The sequence below is a fragment of the Hippopotamus amphibius genome, chromosome 17 (genome assembly GCF_030028045.1).
Source record: "Hippopotamus amphibius kiboko isolate mHipAmp2 chromosome 17, mHipAmp2.hap2, whole genome shotgun sequence".
Classification (NCBI taxonomy): domain Eukaryota; kingdom Metazoa; phylum Chordata; class Mammalia; order Artiodactyla; family Hippopotamidae; genus Hippopotamus; species Hippopotamus amphibius.
In genome coordinates this window covers 49019597-49042278 of record NC_080202.1, presented here as the reverse complement: position 1 = coordinate 49042278, position 22682 = coordinate 49019597, and the positions used below count along the sequence as shown (strand labels likewise).

At 54.7% G+C, this 22682-nt stretch overlaps 1 protein-coding gene across 3 annotated transcripts in view; it reads left to right on the top strand.

The window, feature by feature from the left end:
- MRC2 (mannose receptor C type 2) overlaps positions 1-15733 on the top strand; it is a 53816-nt gene extending 38083 nt beyond the window's left edge. The window contains exons 11-30 of one of the 3 annotated variants that reach the window (XM_057716820.1): positions 295-443; positions 1072-1289; positions 1995-2137; positions 3238-3340; positions 3619-3757; positions 3870-3905; positions 4164-4333; positions 4422-4489; positions 5190-5290; positions 5592-5728; positions 11051-11165; positions 11284-11447; positions 11625-11733; positions 12253-12491; positions 12606-12774; positions 12868-13017; positions 13320-13439; positions 13621-13800; positions 14273-14299; positions 14414-15733. In XM_057716820.1, the coding sequence (XP_057572803.1) occupies positions 295-443; positions 1072-1289; positions 1995-2137; positions 3238-3340; positions 3619-3757; positions 3870-3905; positions 4164-4333; positions 4422-4489; positions 5190-5290; positions 5592-5728; positions 11051-11165; positions 11284-11447; positions 11625-11733; positions 12253-12491; positions 12606-12774; positions 12868-13017; positions 13320-13439; positions 13621-13800; positions 14273-14299; positions 14414-14634 (2758 nt within the window). In that variant the 3' untranslated portion in view covers positions 14635-15733. Of the gene's footprint in view, positions 1-294; positions 444-1071; positions 1290-1994; positions 2138-3237; positions 3341-3618; positions 3758-3869; positions 3906-4163; positions 4334-4421; positions 4490-5189; positions 5291-5591; positions 5729-11050; positions 11166-11283; positions 11448-11624; positions 11734-12252; positions 12492-12605; positions 12775-12867; positions 13018-13319; positions 13440-13620; positions 13801-14272; positions 14300-14410 lie in introns of those variants that run through there. The other 2 variants (XM_057716818.1, XR_009050071.1) reach the window with 2 other exon arrangements.
- Positions 15734-22682: the final 6949 nt, after the last annotated feature.

The window sequence follows — 22682 nt, the reverse complement described above, 5'->3', positions numbered from 1 at the left end:
GTGGGGCAGGGTCCCAGGCAGGGGCAGGAACAGGCATTGGTGTGGGCTTCATGCCCCAAAGAGGCCGTGGCTGTGTCTGATTTTCTTGCTTCTCAGCAAGGCGTGGAGGTGCAGACAGTAGAAGGGGAGCTGGGTGGCTGTGTGTCAGCTGCAGGGTCCCAGGGGTCCCCACTTGCCTGAGCGAGTTTCTGATTGGGTGCAGCACCCAGGCTTCCGGAGCAGGGCACCTGGCCTGTGGCCCAGGGAGTGGTGCGAGGGGCGAGCTCCCTGTCTCGACCAGCCTCTCTCCCGCAGGTTTGAGCAGGCCTTTGTCAGCAGCCTCATCTACAACTGGGATGGCGAGTACTTCTGGACGGCCCTGCAGGACCTCAACTTCACTGGCTCTTTTCGCTGGCTCAGCGGGGACGAGGTCATGTACACCCACTGGAACCGGGACCAGCCCGGTGAGCCCCTCCTCCATGGCGCTCGCTCAGCCCCCTTCTTGGACTTTCCTTGGTGAAGCCAAGAGACTGCAGTGGACCAGCCCTGCCATGACCGAGACCCAGGGCTTCAGAGGAAACAGATCATGTGTTAGGAGGACGGGCTCTGGAGCCGGACTGCCTGGCTCAGATCCTGACTCTGCAGTTTATTAGCTGCGCATCTTTGATCCTCAGTTTCCTCATCTGTCCAATGGGTATAATGGTACTTTCCTCACAGGGTTCACATGAGGCTTGAACGCGTTCGTGTGTGTAAAGCCCTTAGAAGAATGAGCGTAGTACAAGTGCTTGCTATTATTATTACCCTTTCAGATTCATTATTTCTTTTAACCTTTTCAATAACCTGATGAGGTAGATGATGAAACAGGCTCAGAGAGGTTAAGCAAGTTGCCTAAGGTCTCACAGGAGCAAACATAGAACTAGGCCTCTGCCTCTGTTCCCTCCTTCCCCATTGGGCCCCGACCCCACGAGTGTGTCCCTGCAGAGATGGCTAAGCTGGTTCCCAGTGCAAGGGCCATGGTGGTGCCCCTGGGGGAAGTGAGGGAGGGCCAGTGAGTCCTCCTCAGCGTGTGGGTCTCCCTCCTCCCTCCTCCAGGGTATAGCCGTGGGGGCTGCGTGGCCCTGGCCACGGGCAGCGCCATGGGGCTGTGGGAGGTGAAGAACTGCACTTCGTTCCGGGCTCGCTACATCTGCCGGCAGAGCCTGGGCACGCCAGTGACACCTGAGCTGCCTGGGCCAGACCCCACACCCAGCCTCACCGGTGCCTGCCCCCAAGGCTGGGGCTCAGACCCCAAACTCCGGCACTGCTATAAGGTAGGCAGCCTGTAGGCCTGGGATGGGGGAAAGAAATGAGCAAAGAGGCAGTATCCCTGGTTGGGTGGGTGGCCCCAGTAGGGCCCAGCTATGACCCAGGAAGGTGGGCCCCAGAGAAACTTTACTCCTTACGGCCTGCAGACTGAGGTACTTTCTGGTGAAACTCTTGTCAGTGGCATCTGAGGCCTGGTGCGTAGTAGGTGCTCAATAAATATTTGAGGAATTGAAAAACCCACAGAGACCATCGGTTTCAGAGGTTCCCAAATGTTGGGGCCAGGCTGGCTGCTCTTTAGAATTGCCTGGGGAGCCTGATTTTAAAAAAGCCTTCCAGGCTGTCACTGTGGAGACTGGGATTCAGTGGGTTGTGATGGGGCCTGGTAATCTGTGTTTTTAAACCCTGCTGGGTTTGGGAGCACTGAGATAGTCCAGGGTCTTTTAATTACAGGAAGAAGCTGAAGTCCAGGGATGGGGAAGGGACTTACCCCAGCAAATTGTGGTTCTGCTGGGATAAGAGCCCCGGTCGCCCTGCTGGTTAGGGGGACCACCTCTGGGAGATGCCTGTGTGGTTCCCTCCCCTGGGGCTCCCTCTCTGATGCACAGGATTGTCCAGTGAGGCCCCAGCCCCCTTCCCCACTCATGTCATGGGAGGGCAGGTGTCCCGTGGGGAGGTGGGCCAGGGGGACAGCTTGCACTCTGCTCCTGCAGGTGTTCAGCGTGGAGCGGCTGCAGGACAAGAAGAGCTGGGTCCAGGCCCAGAGGGCCTGCCAGGAGCTGGGGGCGCAGCTGCTGAGCCTGGCCAGCTATGAGGAGGAGCATTTTGTGGCCAATACGCTCAACAAGATCTTCGGGTACTGAGCAGGGGGCGGTGGCCCATGTGCGCGTGTGTGGGGCTCTTGGTTTGGCTGGACACGGGGCAGGGGGCAGGGTGAAGGCGCGACCCCAGGGAGGTCGGTCCCAGGGCCTGGAATGACCTGTGCGTCTGCTACTAGTGACAGGCCCATCCTGTCCCCGCTCAAGTCACCCTGGTCTCCCTGGAGTCGGAGACCCTTACCAGAGCCAGCAACACCCCCTGAGACTCACAGATTTTACACAAGTAACCGCCCTCACCATCCCTCCTTCTCCATGGCCAAATCTCCTACACGCTGACCCAAGTGAGCTTCCGCAACCCCACACCATCCCATAGCAGCCCACACTTCTCAATAAACAGCTTTTTCTGAGAGACAGGAAGAGAAAGGCTACAAAAATGAGCATTTGCCCATGAGGTCCCTCCAGAGCCCTGTCTCTGTCCTGTGGGTTCCTACTGACACACAGTCCTATGATCCCTTAGCCTTGGGAACAATCCCAATGGATCCAGGCCTCCTGAGATCTTAATTCCAGGGATCTCTCCTCCCAGCAAACAGCACAGTTACATTATTTGACTAGTAATTATAATAGCTCGTGTCAGTTGCTTCTCACCATGTACTAGGTACTGCACTAAACATTTAATCCACATTCAAGACTCCTCAGCCCTACGAAGCAGACATTATCCCTTCCAGGCTGATAGAGAGGTTGGGTTATTTATTCAAGATCACAGAGCTGGTCCATAGGTGACCCAGGGCTGGAATCCAGGTGTATCTGATTCCACGGCCCCAGGTCTATGCACCATCTCCATCGACTTCCTAAAGTGAAAGCCTGCAGTCTTGCTGTCAGGGCAAACTCCGCCGAAAGGGAAGCAAGGGAAGGGAGCCAGGCCACCTGCCCTCAGTGAGCGGGGCGCCTGGTCCAGCCACCCCAGTTCTCTCTGGGGAGAGCTTTTTAAGGGTGGCCCCAACAGTGTTTTGCCCAGTGAGTGTGAAGCCCAGATGGAGAGGCCCCAGGTCCTTGGGACGGCCCAGCTCACAGCAGCAAGGGGGCCCCTACAACTCTCACCCCCGTATCCTCTGTCTTCACCCCCGGGGTTGTGCTGAAGTGAATCAGAGCCCGAGATCCAGGAGCAGCACTGGTTCTGGATAGGCCTGAACCGTCGAGACCCCGGAGCGGGGCAGAGCTGGCGCTGGAGCGATGGACTAGGGGTGAGGGGACCTGGAGGAGGCGGGGGAGGTGGGCGGAGCCTGGGTGGGCGTGGTTTGGATTGGGCGTGGTTTTTTGGAGGTGCGAGAGGTTCAGGAGAGGCAGCCCCTCTGACCACAGCTGGCAGGTAAAGGAAAGGGGGTGGGCTCAGATTGGGAAAGGGGGTCTAGGCCGGATTGGGGGTTCCTAGCTTATGCCTGGCCTCTGGTTGGTCTGTTCTGGGGATGGGGGCAGCCTGCGCCTGGTGCCTGAGACCCCTCTCCCGCTCCGACCTCATCAGTTCTCTTACCACAATTTCGACCGGAGCCGGCACGACGACGATGACATCCGCGGCTGTGCGGTGCTCGACCTGGCCTCCCTGCAGTGGGTAGCCATGCAGTGCGAGACGCAGCTGGACTGGATCTGCAAGATCCCTCGAGGTTGGGTGGGGCGGCGCTGGCGGTCCGGGCAGGGGACGGAGGGCGGAGGGGACGGGGGTCGGGGGGAGGGTCTCCTCTCCCCGCAGCGTCTCTGTCCCTGTTGTCTCTGTAGGCACTGACGTGCGGGAGCCTGACGGCAGCCCTCAAGGTGAGGCACCCCGCTCCCCACGGCGGCCCGGAGAGGGAAGGGGGCGTCAGCTCCCAGGCGGCGCCCGGCCGGGACCGACAAAGGGGGTTAGGGGTTTGAGCCGAAGGAAAGGGGGTGGGGGAAGCCTACTGGCTCAGGTCGGATGGGCTCGCAGGCCCGCCTGCCCTGGCTGCCCTGGACTCTCCTTGTCCTCCCTGGGCGGGGCGGGCAGGCAGCCCCAGCCCGCCCTCCATCCCCACGCCCCCGCTACCCCCGCAGCGCCTGCAGGCCGGCGGGAATGGCTGCGTTTCCAGGAGGCCGAGTATAAGTTCTTCGAGCACCACTCCACGTGGGCGCAGGCGCAGCGCATCTGCACGTGGTTCTTGGCCGAGCTGGTCTCCGTGCACAGCCAGGCGGAGCTGGACTTCCTGGGGCATAACCTGCAGAAGGTGGGCGGGCCAGCGAGCAGGGAGGGCAGCCCCGGAAGCCAGGGAAAGGCCCTGCCAACCCTCACCTTGCCTGCCGGGCTTCCCCTAGTTCTCTCGGGGCCAGGAGCAGCACTGGTGGATCGGCCTGCACACCTCAGAGAGCGATGGGCGCTTCAGGTGCGAGTCCTAGTGGGGCAGCGGGTGTGGCTGGGCGGCGGGGCACCTGTGTGGATGGCTATTCTCGACCCAGGCTGGAGGTAGGGAGCCAGCACAGCACACAGAGCCAGACAGATTTGGGTCTGAATCCAGCTCTGCTCTCCACGCACTGTGTGGCCTTGAGCAAGTAACTTAACCTTTCTGGGCCTCGGTTTACTTTCCTGAAAATGAAATGATGAGGCCTGCCTGGTAGGGTTGTTATGAGGAGTGATAATAAGGTATGTGACTCCTTGACACACCATCCAGCACATTATCAGGCAGTAAATAGTGGCCGCTCATATTGTGCTGGAGTCGCTCATGAATAAGGTTCTCTCAGGACATGAGCAGGAACATAGGAGGGGCCTGTTTGTTTTCAGGGCCATGCATGAGGCATGGAAGGACCAGGAGCACATGGGTGTCTGAGCACAGCGTTGCCCGTGGACCCCTGCTCTGGGATCCTTAGACTTCTTTTCTAATGAGAGAAATGGATGCTCAGGAGGGCTGGCCCTTACCTGGAGGTGCCGGGTCCTTGGGGTCCAGCTGCGCTGAGCGCAGTAGCCCCACTCCTCAGCCTGTGGCCTCTGAGCCCCTGGACTTGGGCCCTGGTCCCTGCCTCCTCATTGCTGCACACAGGGGAGCCCGCTGCCAGTGCTGGAGTCATCCCTGCTCGGTGCCATTGCAGGTGGACGGATGGTTCCATCATAAACTTCATCTCCTGGGCACCTGGCAAGCCTCGGCCCATTGGCAAGGACAAGAAGTGCGTGTACATGATGGCCAGCCGAGGTGAGGGCAAGCTTGGGCTGAGAGGGCGCAGAAGCCGAGGGCAGGGTTGGTGTTGGGGGCAGTGAGGAGAGCCTGGGCAGGGGCCCTCGGTCTCTTCTCATTCTCTCTGTTCCCACAACCCAAGAAGGGCTACACCCAGAGAGGGGAGGGCCTGTCCCTGTGGTCCGGCAGCCACAGAGGACTTGAGTGCAGAGCTGGCCACAGGGACCTGAGCCCCAACCCCGACTCCTCTCAAGGCATGAGGCCAGGGTGCTGGCAGCCCTGCCCTGCCCTCGGGATGACTGCTCTTCTCTTTTTGCAGAGGACTGGGGGGACCAGAGGTGCATGACAGCCTTGCCCTACATCTGCAAGCGCAGCAACAGCACCAGAGAGCAGCAGCCCCCAGACCCACCGCCCACAGGGGGCTGCCCCTCGGGCTGGAGCCAGTTCCTCAACAAGGTAGGAGGTGGGGAGGCGGCACCTGAGGGGAAGGCTGAGCCTTGGGAGTTCTGGTCCTTGGGCAACATCAAAGTCATGGCCTCTTGCCTGTACCCACCACCCTCTCTCCTGCACAGCCCCAGTGCCAGGGCTAGACTTCTTGGAAATTAACTCTGCATAGTAACACCTTCTAACTCACCAGGTAATGAAGTTGCCCATGTAGTTTGGTGAGTTTTCTAGATCCCTGGTCACCAAACATTTCGATAATGAATTCCTATTAAAACAAAATGTTGAACATACAAATGTAATGGTGCATTACATATGTGTACGTAAATAAATATATATATTTACTTCCATGCTAATGTGACTGAGGTCATATATAGTAAGATATGCACAAGAACAAAACAGTATAAAGCATGAGCTCAAGATTTTTAGATAGTATTTGTAAGTTTTCAAAGTTTTCCTTTTAGTGGTATGAAAAAATCTTCGTGCTCCATGCAAAATTTATCAGTTATAAGCATTATTACTATTTAAATAATCTTGATCAGAGCAAAGTGATTGCATATACTTCATTATTTAAAAAAATCTTGGCCTAATACTTTGTCATTCAGACTTCACGGGTCTTGTTTGAAGTGCCAATTATTTTAAAACATGAATTGAATGGTTGCTGCAGATGGAAAGACTGCCTCACAAAGACACATAGCTCAAGATGGAAAAAGTTCATCCATCACTGGCTGGGCTTTCTAAGTCCTGCTCTCCATTTTTCAGTCTGTCTGCCAGTTAAAGATTTTTGTTTAAAAATTGGCTAGTCAATTTCTGCCATTTAAACTAATCTGCCTTAAGAACTAGTGAGAAGAGGTGATCAAGAGGGTTTTAAAAAAAAACAGTCTTTGGAAGATTTTTTATTTATTTTTTTAATTTTTTTTAAGAACTTTTATTGAGATACAGTTAACAGACAATAAACAGCATATATTTAGAGTGTACAATGTGGTATGCCAATCTCCCAATTCATTCCCGCCAACCCTCCCTACTTTCCCCACTTGGTGTCCATATGTTTGTTCTCTACATATGTGTCTCTATTTCTGCCTTGAAAACCAGTTGATTTGTACCATTTTTCTGTAGTCCACATATATGTGTTAGTATACAATATTTGTTTTTCTCTTTCTGACTCATTTCACTCTGTATGACAGTCTCTAGGTCCATCCATGTCTCTACAAATGTCCCAGTTTGTCTGCTAACTTTGGGTTTTGTTTGCTTTTCTCTCCCTAGTTTCTTTAGGTGTAAGGTAGATTGTTTATTTGGGATCTCTTTTGTTTCTTGAGATAGGATTGTATTGCTATACACTTCCCTCTTAGAGCTGCCTTTGCTTCATCCCATAGGTTTGGGATCATTGTGTTTTCATTGTCATCTGTCTCTAGGTATTTTTTGATTTCCTCTTTGATTTCTTCAGTGATCTCTTGGTTATTTAGTAGCATATTGTTTAGCTTCCATGTGTTTGTGTTTTTTACAGTTTTTTTCCAATAATTGATTTCTAATATCATAACATTGTGGTCAGAAAAGATGCTTGATACGATTTCAATTTTCTTGAATTTATCAAGGCTTGATTTATGACCCAAAATGTGATCTATCCTGGAGAGTGTTCCATGTGCACTTGAGAAGAACGTATAATCTGCTGTTTTTGGATGTAATGTCCTATAGATATCTATTAAATCAAGGTGATTTATTGTGTCATTTAAAGCTTGTGTTTCCTTATTAATTTTCTGTGTGGGTGATCTGTCCATTGGTGTAAGTGGGGTGTTAAAGTCCCCCACTATTACTGCATTACTGTTGATTTCCTCTTTCATAGTTGTTAGCATTTGCCTTATGGATTGAGGTGCTCCTATAATGGGTGCATATATATTTATAATTGTTATCTCCTCTTCTTGGATGGATCCCTTGATCTTTATGTAATTTCCTGTCTCTTGTAACACTTTTTATTTTAAAGTCTATTTTATCTGATATGAGTATTGCTACTCCAGCTTTCTTTTGATTTCCATTTGCATGGAATATCTTTTTCCAACCCCTCACTTTCAGTCTGTATGTGTCTCTAGGTCTGAAGTGGGTCTCTTGTAGACAGCATATATATGGGTCCTGTTTTTGTATCCACTCAGCCAGTCTGTGTCTTTTGGTTGGTGCATTTAGTCCATTTATATTCAAGGTAATTGTTGAGATGTATGTTCCTATTACCATTTTCTTAATTGCTTTGTTTTTGTTTTTGTAGGTCCTTTTCTTCTCTTATATTTTCTGCTTAGAGAAGTTCCTTTAGCATCTGTTGTAGGGCTGGTTTGGTGGTGCTGAATTCTCTTAGCTGTTGCTTGTCTGTAAAGCTTTTGATTTCTCCTTTGAATCTGAATGAAATCCTTGCTGGGTAGAGTATTCTTGGTTGTAGGTTCTTCCCTGTCATCACTTTAAATATATCGTGCCACTCCCTTCTGGCTTGCAGAGTTTCTGCTGAGAAATCAGCTGTTACCCTTATGGGAGTTCCCTTGTATGTTATTTGTCATTTTTCCCTTGTTGCTTTTAATAACTTTTCTCTGTCTTTAATTTTTGTCAGTTTGACTACTATATGTCTTGGTGTGTTTCTCATTGGGTTTATCCTGCCTGGGACTCTCTGCACTTCCTGGACTTGGGTAGCTATTTCCTTTCCCATGTTAGGGAAGTTTTCAACTATAATCTCTTCCAATATTTTCTTGGGTCCTTTCTCTCTCTCTTCTCCTTCTGGGACCCCTATAATGCGAATGTTGGTGCATTTAACATTGTCCCAGAGGTCTCCTAGGTTGTCTTCAGTTCTTTTCATTCTTTTTTCTTTATTCTTTTCTGCAACAGTGATGATCACCATTCTGTCTTCCAGGTCACTTATTTGCCCTTCTGCCTCAGTTAATCTGCTATTGGTTCCTTCTAGTGTATTTTTCATTTCAGTTATTGTGTTGCATGTCTCTGTTTGTTTGCTCTTTACTTCTTCTAGGTCTTTGATAAACTTTTCAATCTTTGCATCCAGTCTTTTTTCAAAGTCCTGGATCATCTTCACCATCGTTATTCTGAATTCATTTTCTGTAAGGGTGCCTATCTCCTCTTCATTTAGTTGTCTCTCTGGGGTTTTATCCTGTCCCTTCATCTGGTACAAAGTCCTCTGCTTTTTCATTTTCTCTCTCTTTCTGTGGCTGTGGTTTTCAGTTCCACAAGAGGAAATACTGCTAATACTGCTTGATACTGCTGTCTGCCTTCTTGTGGAGGAAGCTATCTAGGAAGCTTGTGGGTGCTTCCTGATGGGAGGGACTGCTGGTGGGTAGGGCTGGGTGGGCGGAGCTCAGTAAAACTTTAATCTGCTTGTCTGCCAATGGATGGGGCTGTGTTCCCACCCTGTTGGTCCTTTGGCCTGAGGCCACCTAGCACTGGAGCCCACAGGCTCTTTGGTGGGGCTAATGGCAGACTCTGGGAGGGCTCACGCCAATGAGCACTTCCCAGAACCCCTGCCACCAGTGCCCCCGTCTCCTCGGTGAGCCACAGCCGCCCCCCACCTCCGCAGGCAACCCCCCAACACCAGCAGGTAGGTCTGGTTCAGTCTCCTATGGGGTCACTGCTCCTTCCCCCTGGGTCCTGGTGAGCACACTTTTTTGTGTGCCCTCCAAGAGTGGAGTCTCTGTTTCCCCCAGTCCTGTGGAGGTCCTGCAATCAAATCCCACTGGCTTTCAAAGTCTGATTCTCTGGGGATTCCTCCCCGTTGCTGAACTCCCAGGTTGGGAAGCTTGACGTGGGGCTCAGAACCCTCACTTTAGTGGGTGGACTTCTGCGGTATAACTGTTCTCCAGTTTGTGAGTCACCCACCCAGCATTTATGGGATTTGATTTTAATGCGATTGTGCCCCTCCTACCGTCTCACTGAGGCTTCTCCTTTGTCTCTGGATGTGGGTGTCTTTTTTGGTGAGTTCCAGAGTCTTTCTGTCGATGATTGTTCAGCAGTTAGTTGTAATTCCGGTGCTCTTGCAAGAGGGAGTGAGCGCACATCCTCCTACTCTGCCATCTTGATCCTATCTAGAGTCTGGAAGATTTTTTAAAAACAACATTTAGAAAGTTCTCTTCCCAAGTGTTTTGAGTGCGCAGCTAGGAAAGTTTGAGATGATAAAATGAATCAGAATGGGTATGCATCTAAACATGTTTTCAAAATGTTCCCTCTGAAGTGTGAGTTCCTTTCCAAAAGTGGTTACTTCTTGACCCACGGGCTGATTCATCAGGCCTGGTTAGACTTTCATGGTTTTTACCTAGTGGCTGAAAGAGCTTTCCCCAGGAAGAGAAGGGCACTGTTTCCTTGTGGTTTGCACTGGCATCGTTCGTGTGAGCTTTGAGCCATGCCTTCTTTGCAGGACATTGTAAGACCACGTAACCCGATTGTGAGGATGAGATTAGTTAATGCAAGTATAACATAATCCAGAATCTTTGTCATACGTTGGTGTGCAGCCAGCCCATAGTGTCATGGCGCTCTTGGTGTCTTCAGAGTATCCAAGTGAATAATACATCTTTTCTGCCTTAAAAAAAAAAAAAAAGAGCAAGGCATGTATATTATTAACATTTTGGAAAAAAAAAAACAACAGAAAAAAACCCTAAAACTCATCCATATTTAAAAAAAAAAAGAGTAAGGCATGTACGTTATTAACATTTTGAAAAAAAAACCCCAAAAAACAGAAAAAAAAACTACAACTCATCCATACAAACTATCGATATTTGTTACTCCACTTTCTGTTGTTTTCCATATAATTGAGATCGTACTAAATAGCACAGTTTTGTAGCCAGCTTTTCTTTCTCAGTATTTTGAGCATTTCCCCGTCATTACATTTTTCCAAAAGGTTATTCTTACGGCTTCCTCCACCTTATATAAAACAAAATATATTTTATGTATGTAGTCAGTCCCTTTCATAATCCATTAGCATCTTTGTAATGACACCAGTAACTCTGTCGAGTGCCTTTGAAGGACGCGAAGCTGAGCGCCAGACAGACCTTGTCCCCAGGCATGGCCCAGGCGCGGCCCAGGCGCTGCAGTCATAGGTAGTAGAGCATTTGGTGGCCCAAAGAAATCTTCCCACTTAAAAATCCCCCAGAGCGTGGGCAAGTGTCTGTGAATCCTCTGTCCCAGGTTGAGAGGGTGCTGGAGCCTTGGTTAAGGAGACCCAGGTGTCCGGTTCTCATGTTTTTCTCTCATGGCCCCCAAAGCCTCCCCAGGGCCTGCGGCCGAGGGGTCCGCGGCGGAGTGTCTGGGGGCGTGGGACAGGGAGGTGGGGCAGGATGTCATGCCTCCCCCTCCGCCCCTCAGTGTTTCCGAATCCAGGGCCAGGACCCCCAGGACCGGGTGAAGTGGTCAGAGGCACAGTTCTCCTGCGAACAGCAAGAGGCCCAACTGGTCACCATTGCCAGCCCCTTAGAGCAAGGTAGGGCCAGCCCCCGGGGAGGCCCCAGTATCCTCTGACACCGCCCCCCCAAGCGGCTAGAGCAGAGTGCGGAGGGGCGGCCCTGTGGCTCATCACTCTCTCTTCTGGGGGACGGTAGCCTTCATCACAGCCAGCCTGCCCAATGTGACCTTTGACCTTTGGATTGGCCTCCATGCCTCGCAGCGGGACTTCCAGTGGGTGGAGCAGGAGCCACTGTGGTTTGCCAACTGGGCCCCCGGGGAGCCCTCTGGCCCCAGCCCTGCTCCCAGCGGCAACATACCGGTGAGGAAGCCCCTTCCCACTCTCTCCTCTGCCCCCCACCTCCGCCCTGCCCTGCAGCGCGTGCCTTCACTCCCTGGGGCCTCCTTCCAGCCTCTTTGCTCACAGTACAGCCTCTTGGGGGCAGTGGCACAAGGCGGGCAGCTGCCGGGACTCCCCTGAGCAGCTCCTTTCCCCCAGACCAGCTGTGCGGTGGTCCTGCACAGCCCCTCAGCTCACTTCACTGGCCGCTGGGACGATCGGAGCTGCACGGAGGAGACACACGGCTTCATCTGCCAGAAGGGCACGGGTATGTGTCACGGGGGAGCCCGGAAGCCCCCGCGCAGGGCTGGGTGCTGTGGGCTGTGCCAGGAGGAATGAGACGTGGTCCCTGACCTCAGGGAGCCCCGGGGGCCACCCCCTGAGTCTAGTCTGATTGGGAAGCGGATGGGCAGAAAGGCTAGGCACCAATCAGTGGGAAAGGCAGTGAGCACCCAGGGGTCTCAGGGGGAAGGGTTTGGGGTTTGGAGGGTTGACCCGGGAGAGCTAGACACTGGGCATGTGTGGTGTCAGGGGCCCTGAGGTTCTGTGTCTGAGGCTCCTGCAGCTCCGTGCAGGGGTCCCTCTGCCCTCGGTCAAGCTCTAGGTTGCGCGTGCCTTTATTAGTAAGAATGTATTAGTAGCAGCCGTGGCTGACACGGTGTGGGGCACTGTGCCCGGAGGAGCACATCAGGTCTCTGCCTGCTGTCTGGCACTCCTCCGGCCTCATTACCTGGGGATGGGGTGAGGGGGGCAGAGCCCAGCCTGAGCCCTGCCCCCTTCCCTGTAGACCCCTCCCTGAGCCCATCCCCAGCAGCGTCACCCCCTGTCCCGGGCACTGAGCTCTCCTACCTCAACGGCACCTTCCGGCTGCTGCAGAAGCCGCTGCGCTGGCATGACGCCCTCCTGCTGTGTGAGAGCCGCAACGCCAGCCTGGCGCACGTGCCCGACCCCTACACCCAGGCCTTCCTCACGCAGGCCGCCCGAGGGCTGCGAACGCCACTGTGGATCGGGCTGGCCAGTGAGGAGGTGGGCAGCAGGCTGATTTCCCTCCCCGCCTCCTCCTAACCCCCTTGCCTTACCTGGAGCCTCTGTGTCCCGGCTGGTCCCCTTCCTCCCACCCTGACGGCCCCCTGTGCCCAGGGCTCCCGGCGGTACTCCTGGGTCTCGGAGGAGCCGCTGAGCTACATGAGCTGGCGGGACGGGGAGCCCCAGTACCCGGGGGGCTGTGCCTACGTGGACACCGATGGGGCCTGGCGCACCACCAGCTGTGACACCAAGTTGCAGGGGGCTGTGTGTGGAGTTAACGGTGGTGAGTTCCCACCCGCTGGGGCCCAGGGGTGGGCCGGGGTGGGCTGACCCTGGGAGCACCCTGGGCCACTTTCTCCATCCTGCACCCCCCTAGGGCCCCCTCCTCCCCGAAGAATAAGCTACCACGGCAGCTGTCCGCAGGGGCTGGTGGACTCCGCGTGGATTCCCTTCCGGGAGCACTGCTACTCCTTCCACATGGAGCTGCTTCTGGGCCACAAGGAGGCGCTGCAGCGCTGCCAGAGAGGTGGGCGGAGCCCACACCTGGGCCTCCCAGGGGGCCACCCCTCTCTCGGATGCTCAAAGACCCCATGAGTGCCGTCCCCAGCCTGCCTGTCGGCAGCGCTCACACACACATGCCTCCTCGCGTGGCAACACGTGCAGACCCCCTGTGGCATAACGTGTGTCAGTATAGCCCCCTTCCCTCCACGCACGGGTCCACGCCACCCTCTACTCAGGCTGCCGGGGGCGAGGGCTGGGGCCTCTCCGGGGGACTCTGCTACCCCGGGGAGACTCGTCTGCCCTGACGGGGACCTCCTTTGTGTCCAGTGGGTGGGGCGGTCCTGTCCATCCTGGATGAGATGGAGAACGTGTTTGTCTGGGAGCATCTGCAGAGCTCTGAGGGCCAGAGTCGGGGCGCCTGGCTGGGCATGAACTTCAACCCCAAAGGTGGGTCCCTGTGTGTAGGATCGGCGGGGGGGGGGCCTCAGGCTGCAGAGGGGAGGCCCTCCACCGGGGTTTGGCGGAGGTGGGGACCTGTGGGAGTTGGCAGCCTCTCTCCCACCTGTTCTTGCTCCAGTTCGTGCCCCCCCACCCCCCCCACAGCCCCTCAGCGCCGTCTTTCCCACAGGAGGCACCCTGGTCTGGCAGGACAACACGGCTGTGAACTACTCCAACTGGGGGCCCCCGGGCCTGGGCCCCAGCATGCTGAGCCACAACAGCTGCTACTGGATTCAGAGCAGCAGCGGGCTGTGGCGCCCGGGCGCCTGCACCAACATCACCATGGGCGTCGTCTGCAAGCTGCCTCGAGGTGCGCGCCCGGCGGGCACACCCCTGGCCTCCTGCCACCCCCAGGCATCTGGTGCTGCGTGGGGCCCGGGCGCGTCTCGTTCTGGAGGCGACACAATGGATGGGAGGGAATAAACAGGTGGGCCTGGGGCCACCGGGACCCTCCCCTGGGATCGGTCCGTCTGTACAAAAGACTGGACCTTCCTGCAAATTTCCAAACGAAACAGCCAGCGTGTCCTTTCGTGGTGTGAAGGGCAGGGATGGGGTTCAAGCCCAGGCCAAACCATCTGCCAACTCTGTGACCTTGGGTGAGTCACTCAAACTCTGTGGCCTCGATTTACTCATATGTAAAATAGGGGCAATAAGAGTACCTCCAAGAGGGTTCACTGAGCAAAGGAAGTGTCTGGCCCTGCAGAAAATGTTCTTCCATGTTTGCTTATTATTATTATATTATTACGACTACTGTTATTAACTGGGTCCCTCCTCCCCTGCAGCTGAGGAGAGCGGCTTCTCCCCATCCGGTGAGTCTCAGGCAGGGCCGAGCCTAGCCCTCGCCTCCTTTTCCCCCCACGTCATTCTGGGCAGTGGGTGGCTGGAGGGGAGCTTCTGACCGAGGGTCCTTCTTGCTGCAGCAGCCCTCCCGGGGAACCCCGCGGCCCTGGTGGTGGTACTGATGGCGGTGCTGCTTCTCCTGGCCCTGCTGACCGCGGCCCTGATCCTCTACCGGCGGCGACAGAGCGTGGAGCGCGGGGCCTTCGAGGGCGCCCGCTACAGCCGCAGCTCCTCCAGCCCCGGCGAGGCCACTGAGAAGAACATCCTGGTGTCCGACATGGAGATGAATGAGCAGCAGGAATAGAGCCAAGGGCGTGGGCGGGGCTGGGGCCCCCACCAGCTACAGTCCAGTCGGCCTATGGAGGGGGCCCTTGGGAGCCGCGGTGGGAAGCTGGGGCTGGCCGGGCCTGGGCTGGGGGGGTCCCTCCCTCCCACGAGGGCTGGGCCGAGACCTGGCTGAGTGCAGTGTGGTATTTCCCTTCTGGGGGGCGTAAGGTCTTGTCATCCGGGCCTGTGCCCCCACAGTAGCCAGAGGCAGGACGGGAGCCTCTTTCTGCCTCTTTCTTCCCAGGCCCCCCTGCCCAGGCCTGCACCCCATGCCCCAGGACCCCCTCCTCGCTGCAGGGCCTGAGGGGCCTCCCCTGAGCCCTCAGCCGGCCTCTGGCGCTTCTCTCCTGCCCTGGCAGCCTCAGCTCTGAGCCCTTCACCCTGCCCCTTTTCCCTGCCCGCCCCACTTCTCACCCGGCCCTTCCTTCTGAGCCAGGCCCTGGGGTTTGCGGAGCCCTCTTGCTCTTGGTGGGGGTCAGCTGACGGGGCCAAGCGTGAGTCACTCTGGTGCCTGCTGGGGTGGCCGTGGGGCACGGCAGGAGGGGGAACCAGAGCATCACTGTGGTGTCAGATGGGCTGGAGACACGATGGGGGAGAGACACCCTGCCATCCCGGCGGTGACCGGGCTGGGCTGGGGGTGTCGTCTCCTGCCGGTCGGGGGAGGGCTCTGTCCCTAAAGAGTCCCCTGTGGGGACCAAAATAAGTTCCCTAATGTTTCCAGCTCCTGGCTCTAGTTTGGAGAGAGAGGAGGGGGTTGGCCAGGGTCCTGGGTCCTCAGAAGCGGGAGCCCAGGACACCCTCTAGTGGGGCCCAGAGGAACAGCACCTGAGCCCCCGGAGCGACCCCGTGGGGGGAGCCAACCCACGCAGCGCCTTTCCAAGAGGCCGGAATCCCAGCCGGAATCACCAGTCCTGGTGCTGCGGCCCAGGACGATGTGAGCACGGACTCGAAGACGTGGTCCTTTTTTGTAGTTCTTAATTTTTTTTAATGTGCCATTATTGTTAAAAAAAAGAAAAAAGAAAAGCAAACAAATAAAACACCTTTAAGAGGCTTGAGAGAGAAGGGTTCCTGCTCTGTCCTGTTGTAAAGCCTCGTCCTTCATTTCGCTTCAGAGATAAATGTCACTTTTGAGGGCTCGCATCCATTTTGCCTCTATCTCAGGGTGCCCGGACCGCACCCTTCTCTCTTTCCCTGGGGGGGGGTGTGAGGGTGAGAGCTCAGGAACTACCAGACAGCGGTGTGAGCTTGGGCGACGTGGCTCGCCTTGCAGTGTGTAAAATGGGAGAACAGGACGCATCTCCTGGAGGGTCTTTAATGATGTTTGAGGATGAAACGAGATCACCTGTGCAAAGCAGCCAGCACAGCGCCTTTGAGCTTGTGCCGTAATTGCCCCGTAAACGTCAGCTGTTCCTGCGGTTGCTGGGCTGCGGCTCCCAGGGGGCATGCGAGGTGCCCAGGCCAGCCCTGAGTGGGGGCCCTACACCACCATCCTTCCAAGGCAGCCGTCAGACCTGCATTTGAGCTGCGAGAAAGTGAGTGCACGTTTGTCCCCGGGGGCGTGGGCTCTGAAACCGCCTGGAGGCAGGGGAATGGATCCCATGACCTCCCTCCCACCCACCTTCACTCAACTGCTCATTCAGGATGTTTGAGCTGGAGGCAGAGCCCGGAACAGAGACGGCCCCGCCGGCCAAGGTTGGTCAGCTTTGCCAGGTCGCGCTAGGTGCCGTCGGGAGGCCTGAACCAGGCCGCGGTGGGTGGGTGGGGGGCAGTTTGAACTGAGTGGTTGGGGAGGGTCTCCCCAGAGGCAGTAAGACTGGAACCTAAAGGAGGTGGGGGCGGGGGCGGTGCGCACATCCAGGCCGGCTCCTGGTCAGGGGAACAGCCGGGGGGCTGCCGTGGGGTCCCTGGTGCTTCAGAGGACCAGCGGGAGGCCAGGCTGGCTGGGGCGTGGGGGAGGGGAGCGTGAGCGGCCTGACCGCCCGAGGCCTTCCAGGTGGTGGTAGAAAGAGTGTGGCTGTGAAGTATAGCAGGACGTCAGTAGAAACGGCTAGTCTGACCTTTTCAGATGGGGCTTTGGTTCAGGGCTGCGGCAACTGGGGAGATGCTGTGCGCATGCGTACGTGTGTGTTGTGCCTTGTTCGTGATTTTAAAACACAAGTTTCTAATTTTCTGAATTAGCAGTCCTGTCACATAGTTCAAAGCCTAATCTCAAATGATATAAAAAGATACACATGGAGAAGTCCAAAGCTTTTGGCCTGGACAGAAGGGTAAACGGGGTGCCATTACTGAGTCGGGGAGCCCTGGGGAATGGCTCGTGAGCTCCTTTTCTGAGTCCAAGGCTGAGGCCAAACCCGAGGCCCTCCTCCAGCTCCCCTGTCTCTGCAGTAGCGGCAGGACGTGTGGAGGGCCTGGTCACTTCCGGGGGGAGCCCCCATCCTGTGGTGGGTCCTTAATGATTTTTTTTTTAATGTTTTTTGGGGGGTTTTTTTGATGTGGACCATTTTTAAAGTCTTCATTGAATTTGTTACAGTACTGCTTCTGTTTTATGTTTTGGCTTTTTGGCCTCCAGGCATGTAAGATCCCATCTCCCCAACCAGGGATCGAACCTGCACCCCCTGCACTGGAAGGTGAAGTCTTAACCACTGGACCGCCAGGGGAGTCCCTGAGTCCTTAATGACTAATCCACTTCACCCTGAAATGATTAGCTCTCCAAATTGGGGAACAGCTCCCTTGGTGAGTTGTGTCCTGCCATTAGCCACGACTCGAAGATCGCCTGACCAGGCTGCAGGGAGCCACGCTGGGCGGAAGCCCCCCAGGAAGCTGGCAGCTGACGCTTGCCCTGAGAGAGAAGAAGAGCCTAGGGGTGAAGGCAGGGTTACAGGGCCCCCTGGTTGGGGGGTGGGAGGGTGGGAGGAGCAGCGAGAGTGGGAGGACCCAAATGCCCAGGGCTGCCTGGGGCCAGTGGCTGGTGCATGAGGTTTAAATCACTCCAGAAATACCTGTCCCCTCTCCTCTCCTTTCCTTGGATGGCTTTAGTCCTCATCAGAGCCCTGAACCCCACCCAAAAGCATTTCAGACAGTTTCGCACGCACCTGGGGGCTCCCCATAGACCTTGTTCTGCTTGGGGGCTCCTGCCTGCCCAGAGGAGGGTGGGAGACTCCGGGCAGCTCTCTGTCTGTGGGGCAGGAGGGAGGCTCTGGGCCCAGGGCCATCTGCCTCTGGCTCCAGGCCAGTGCTGTTTCTAGTAGAGTACGTGGCAGAAACGCCTTTCTTTCTGCTCATTTTGATGCAATAAGCCTTAAGTGCCTCCTCTGCATTCCATCTTGGATGCCCTGAGACCCAGCCCTGGGGCCTGGGCAAAGGGCACTGTATCTTGGGCACTGAGCCCAACCTGCACTTGCGGGGCTAGACCGGCTCAGCTCTGGCCACCTGGATGCTGTGACAGCTCACTGAACCCATGAATGAATGGGCGGATGGGCCGCTCTCTAGAGAGTGGTGTCAGGCCTTCTCACAACCTCTCCTTGTCAAGCCAGAGATGGCTTCCTCCCAGGTATCCTGGCAGAGCTGGCCTGGCCCAGCGGGCAGAGCTGCGAGGCAGCAGGGGGGAGGAGCTGGCCAGTCACACCACATGGCTCTCCTGGAATGGGTCTGGCCGGGCCCTGCCAAGATGCCTCGAGCACTAGGGCTGGAGTCTGTTGCAGGGACAAGGTAAAGAATTGCATCTGGAGGCAGGACCCCAAGAAAGGCAGGCAGGAAGGGGGAAGAAAGGGAAAGGAGATGGAGAGAACATGCAGGGGCCTTGAGCGGGACCAGCATGAGATGAAAGTGCCCAGATGTTCAGGCCTTGATCTCAGGGATCAGGGCTGCCAGGGAGTCCCAGGGAAGGCTGACTTCAGCCTTGACTTCCCCCAGAATTGACCCCGCTGGAGCTGCAGATCTCAATCCTTGAAAAGCAGGCAGGAGGCCAGCCCTGGAGAAAGGAAAGGGGCAAAGCACCAAGCAGGCACTTCCCCCTTGAAATGGATTCGTTGCTGCCAGTCAGTGCAAAAAATTGACTAGCTTCTGATATTGGCTGACGGCAGGACTGTGGTTTTAGCCATTTCAGGGAAATCCTGGTCAGCTCGGGTTTTCTAGCCCCGTTGGCTTTCTTTTATTCTTTCCTGCCCGGCACCTCTAAGTTCTGAGGTCTTGTGGGGTGTCCGGGGATCTGGCCCTTGGTCACTGCATGGCCCTGCTGGCTTCTGCAGGGAGACCCATCTGTATCTCTCTCTGGGACTTGAGAAACTTTTGGATGGTGTCCTTCCCAACTCTGGGGCTGCAGAGGAATTCAGGACGTTGCCTCAGACATGCCATTGCTCCATGATGATGATAATATTCAAGATATTTATTGAGTGTTTAGTCCTGTTCTAACGAATTCTTACCGTGAATTAACTCATTTTATCCTCTTGACACATCATCAGCTGGGTGCTACTGTCCCTGTTTACAGATGAGGAAACAGAGGCACGGAGAGGGGAAGGGCCTGCCATGCCCCTCCTCCACCCTCCCTGCTCTCTGAAAAGGTTGGGGGGCGGGCAACCCCTCCATGATCTTACAGTCAGGCTCTGAGGCTCAAGAACTTTGTCTCAACCTACCATCTCTGCTGAGTTTCAGAAGCCTATGTTGAGTATAAGGGCTGCGTGACCTCTTCCCTCCTTCCTGGGCTGGGTTCGGACCCTGGAATACAATGCATAGAATTGCATAGAATGGGGACTTCCTTGGTGGTCCAGTGTTTAAGACTCTGCGCTTCCACTGCAGGGGGCAAGTTTTCGAGCCCTGGTCTGGGAACTAAGATTCTGCATGCAGCATGGTGTGGCCAAAAAAGTAAGAAAAGAGAATTGCTTAGTATGCGTAGAAGTGAAGTGGAGGCTTGGTTCATATACTAGACATTTACATTATTAAGGATATTTTAAAGCTCACCTCCCCAGCGGGAGTCAACTCACCCCAAGGCATTGCAGCTACAGCGGACTCTCCTCTCTCCTCCTGCCAGCTCTTCTAGGCCCCACACTCCCTTCATCTTACCTGCCTGGGTTGGTGGCTTTCGGTGGCTCCCTGCTGCCTATGTGTGGACGCTCAGCTCCCTGCCCTGGCCTGGGGGCTCCCCAGCTCCCCTACCCTGCAACCCCATTCTAGCTGGTTGCTCCCAGCACACCCTCCGTCTGTGTGGGCTGTTTCCCTCCCCCCACCCCCACCCGCATCTGCTTGCCTGGGCTCTACCATCTTTCAAGGCCCTTTGCTGCACCCTGTGGCTCTGGGGACCCCCTATTCCCTTGACTTCCAGGGCTGGTCAGGGATTTTTCCCCCTCTCTTGGGCAGGCCAGGAGCATGGTCTTGGCCAGAAGACTGACGTCACCCTGTAAACTTGGGGGCATCACGTAACTTCCCTGAGGTTAGGTTCTGTGATGGTTAAATTTCTGTGTCAACCCGACTAGGCTAAGGGATGCCCAGATAGCTGGTGCATCATTATTTCTGGGTGGGTCTGTGGGGGTGTTTCGGGAAGAGATTAGCGTTTGAACAATAAACCAAGTAAAGAAGATGGCCCTCCCCAGTGAGGGTGGGCTTTGAGGGCCTGAATAGAACAGAAAGGGAGAGAAAGGGCCGATTTTCTCTCTGCTGAGCTAGGAGATCCATCTTCTCCTGCCCTCAGCACTTCTGGTTCTCGGGCCTTTGGACGCAGACCGGGTTTCATACGCTTGGCTCCCCCGGTTCTCAGGCCCAGGTTTGAACTAGAACCACATCACCGGCCTCCCTGGGCCCTCAGCTTGCAGGTGGCAGGTTGTGGGACTTCTCAGACTCTGTGATCATGTGAGCCATTCCCTCATAATAAAGCTCTTTATATGTATCTCTAAATATCCTATTAGCTCTGTTTCTCTGGAGAACCCTAATACGCGTTTCCTCCCGTGTAATGGGGTTACTAATATCTGCCTCATAGGCTTATTGTGTGGATTAAAGATAAGTGTAAAATGCTTCTCCCCGGGCCCAGCTCCCAGGAAGTGCTCTGTAAGTGGCACACGTAGGCTCCTGTTACCTCAATTTGACTTTTTCTATATATGCCCTGCTGCCCCAAGAAGTCTGAGCTCCAAGAAGGTGGGCATCGTGCATTTTTCCTGTGTCCTCACAACATAGCACATAGCTGATGGTTGGTAAAAGCTAAGAGCCAAAGGCTTAGAAAGATCCAGGGTCCTATCCAGTGTGACTCAGCCTCTAATAGGTTCTGGCAATATTTAGCCAGTTATAGAGGGGGGAGAGAGCCCTTTTCATCATTGTCTTTTAGTACATGAGACATGGTTCTTTTGGCACCTCGGGCCATGAGAAGCCCCACTGGCAGACCCCTGGGCTGCAGTGATGTGGAATTGATGGTGCAGGTAGATGTCTGTTCTGTTGCATCTCTCCCCACCCAGGCCTCACAGGAGGCGCTCCTGCTTGCCGTGCGTAAATCCTTCAAATAGTTTCCCAAAACCCAACATTGGCTGATGTAAACCCGTAACCGTCTCAGGGTAGCTGCCGCAGACACTGCCCTAACCCTAACCCTAACACCACCACATCTTACTGCACGTTTGCCCCGTCAGAATGTTTACCGGACCGCCTTAAATTCCATCAAGCTTTCTATAAACCTTATTTTAAAAAATGCATTGTCCCTTCTTAGATGTTTCTCAGTATTGGCTCCTGAACAAATCTTTTATCTTCAGTCAAACTTAAAGCTCAGTTAAAAATATAAGACCCATTTTCTCATAGAATGATCAGGGCTTGGGGCTCCATTTGTGAACGGAGGAACTTGAGGCTTTAGGAATTTTGTGTACGTCATGGAGATACTTTCAACTTGAGTGCCTCTTTTAGGCTCTATTCACAGTCAGTGATGTCCCTTTGGTTCTTGGCTCTTGGATCTAGACTGCCTGGTGCATTCTACTTGTTTGTGGTCCTTGAGTCTCTTTGTCTAACTATGGGGCAGATCAGAGGAGTGGGACAAGGTTTTAATGGAATTCAAGCCTAGCTTTCCTAAACCTTATTGGCATCATCATTTATTTGAGGGATCCCCTTGGCAGCAACATCTTCAATGGTCACTCCTGGTCTGAGGAGGGCGGGTCTTGAAGGTGGGATGAGAAGCACCTCTTCCTCTTCCTTTCACCTTCCCCCCCCCCCCTCACCCTTTCTCTTTCCCTTCTTCCATTTTTTAGAAAATCTATTGAGGCGTATTTTACAATTATACCATAGAGTTCGCCCATGTGAAGCGCACAGTTCAATGAACTAAATGCATCCAGTTGTGTGAATATAACCACGGAGCAGCTTTTAGAACCCCAGCATCACCCCCACGAAGTCCCCTCAAGCCTGTATGCAGTCAGTCTCTGCACCTCTCCCCAACCCCCGGCAACCACTGCTCTGTCTCTATAGTTGTACCTTTTCTAGAAATTGCATTTCAATAGTCATACAATATGTGGTCTTTCATGTCTGGCGTCTTTCACTTCGTGTAACGTTTTTGCAGGTATCAGCAGTTCATTCCCTCCATCTTTTATTGTTTTTTGACCTTTGTCTGTCTCTCTGTCTCACACACATACACACTTACTAAATTCTCTGCCCTTTTTTCATCCTAACTCTTCATCTGGGCTTTGGGCCCATAATTAGGAGAGAAGTGTGGAGTCCATGTACCAAACCATCTTAAGTGGGTACCTACAGAGGCGGCCGGTCAGCCAGCTTGTCCCTGCCCGTGGGGGCCCAGGACGTGTCATCCCTAGTGGCAGTGATGGTGGGGAGCAAGGAGAAGTGGAAGTGGAGGCCCTGAGCCTTTGTCCAAGGAGACTGGAATGAATACAAAACGAAGCTGGGTGAACAAAAGTCAGTTTACTGGGTCCACTCAGGGTGGAGTGAGGCCTGAACAGGCGCCCTCAGCAGAGGGATCCCAGGCTGCGGGCCCACCAGGGATGCTGGGTCCCCTTGGGCTTCTGGGCTGAGGGGCAGCAGCAGGGCAGCCTGTGGGGGTTCAGCAAGCTCAGG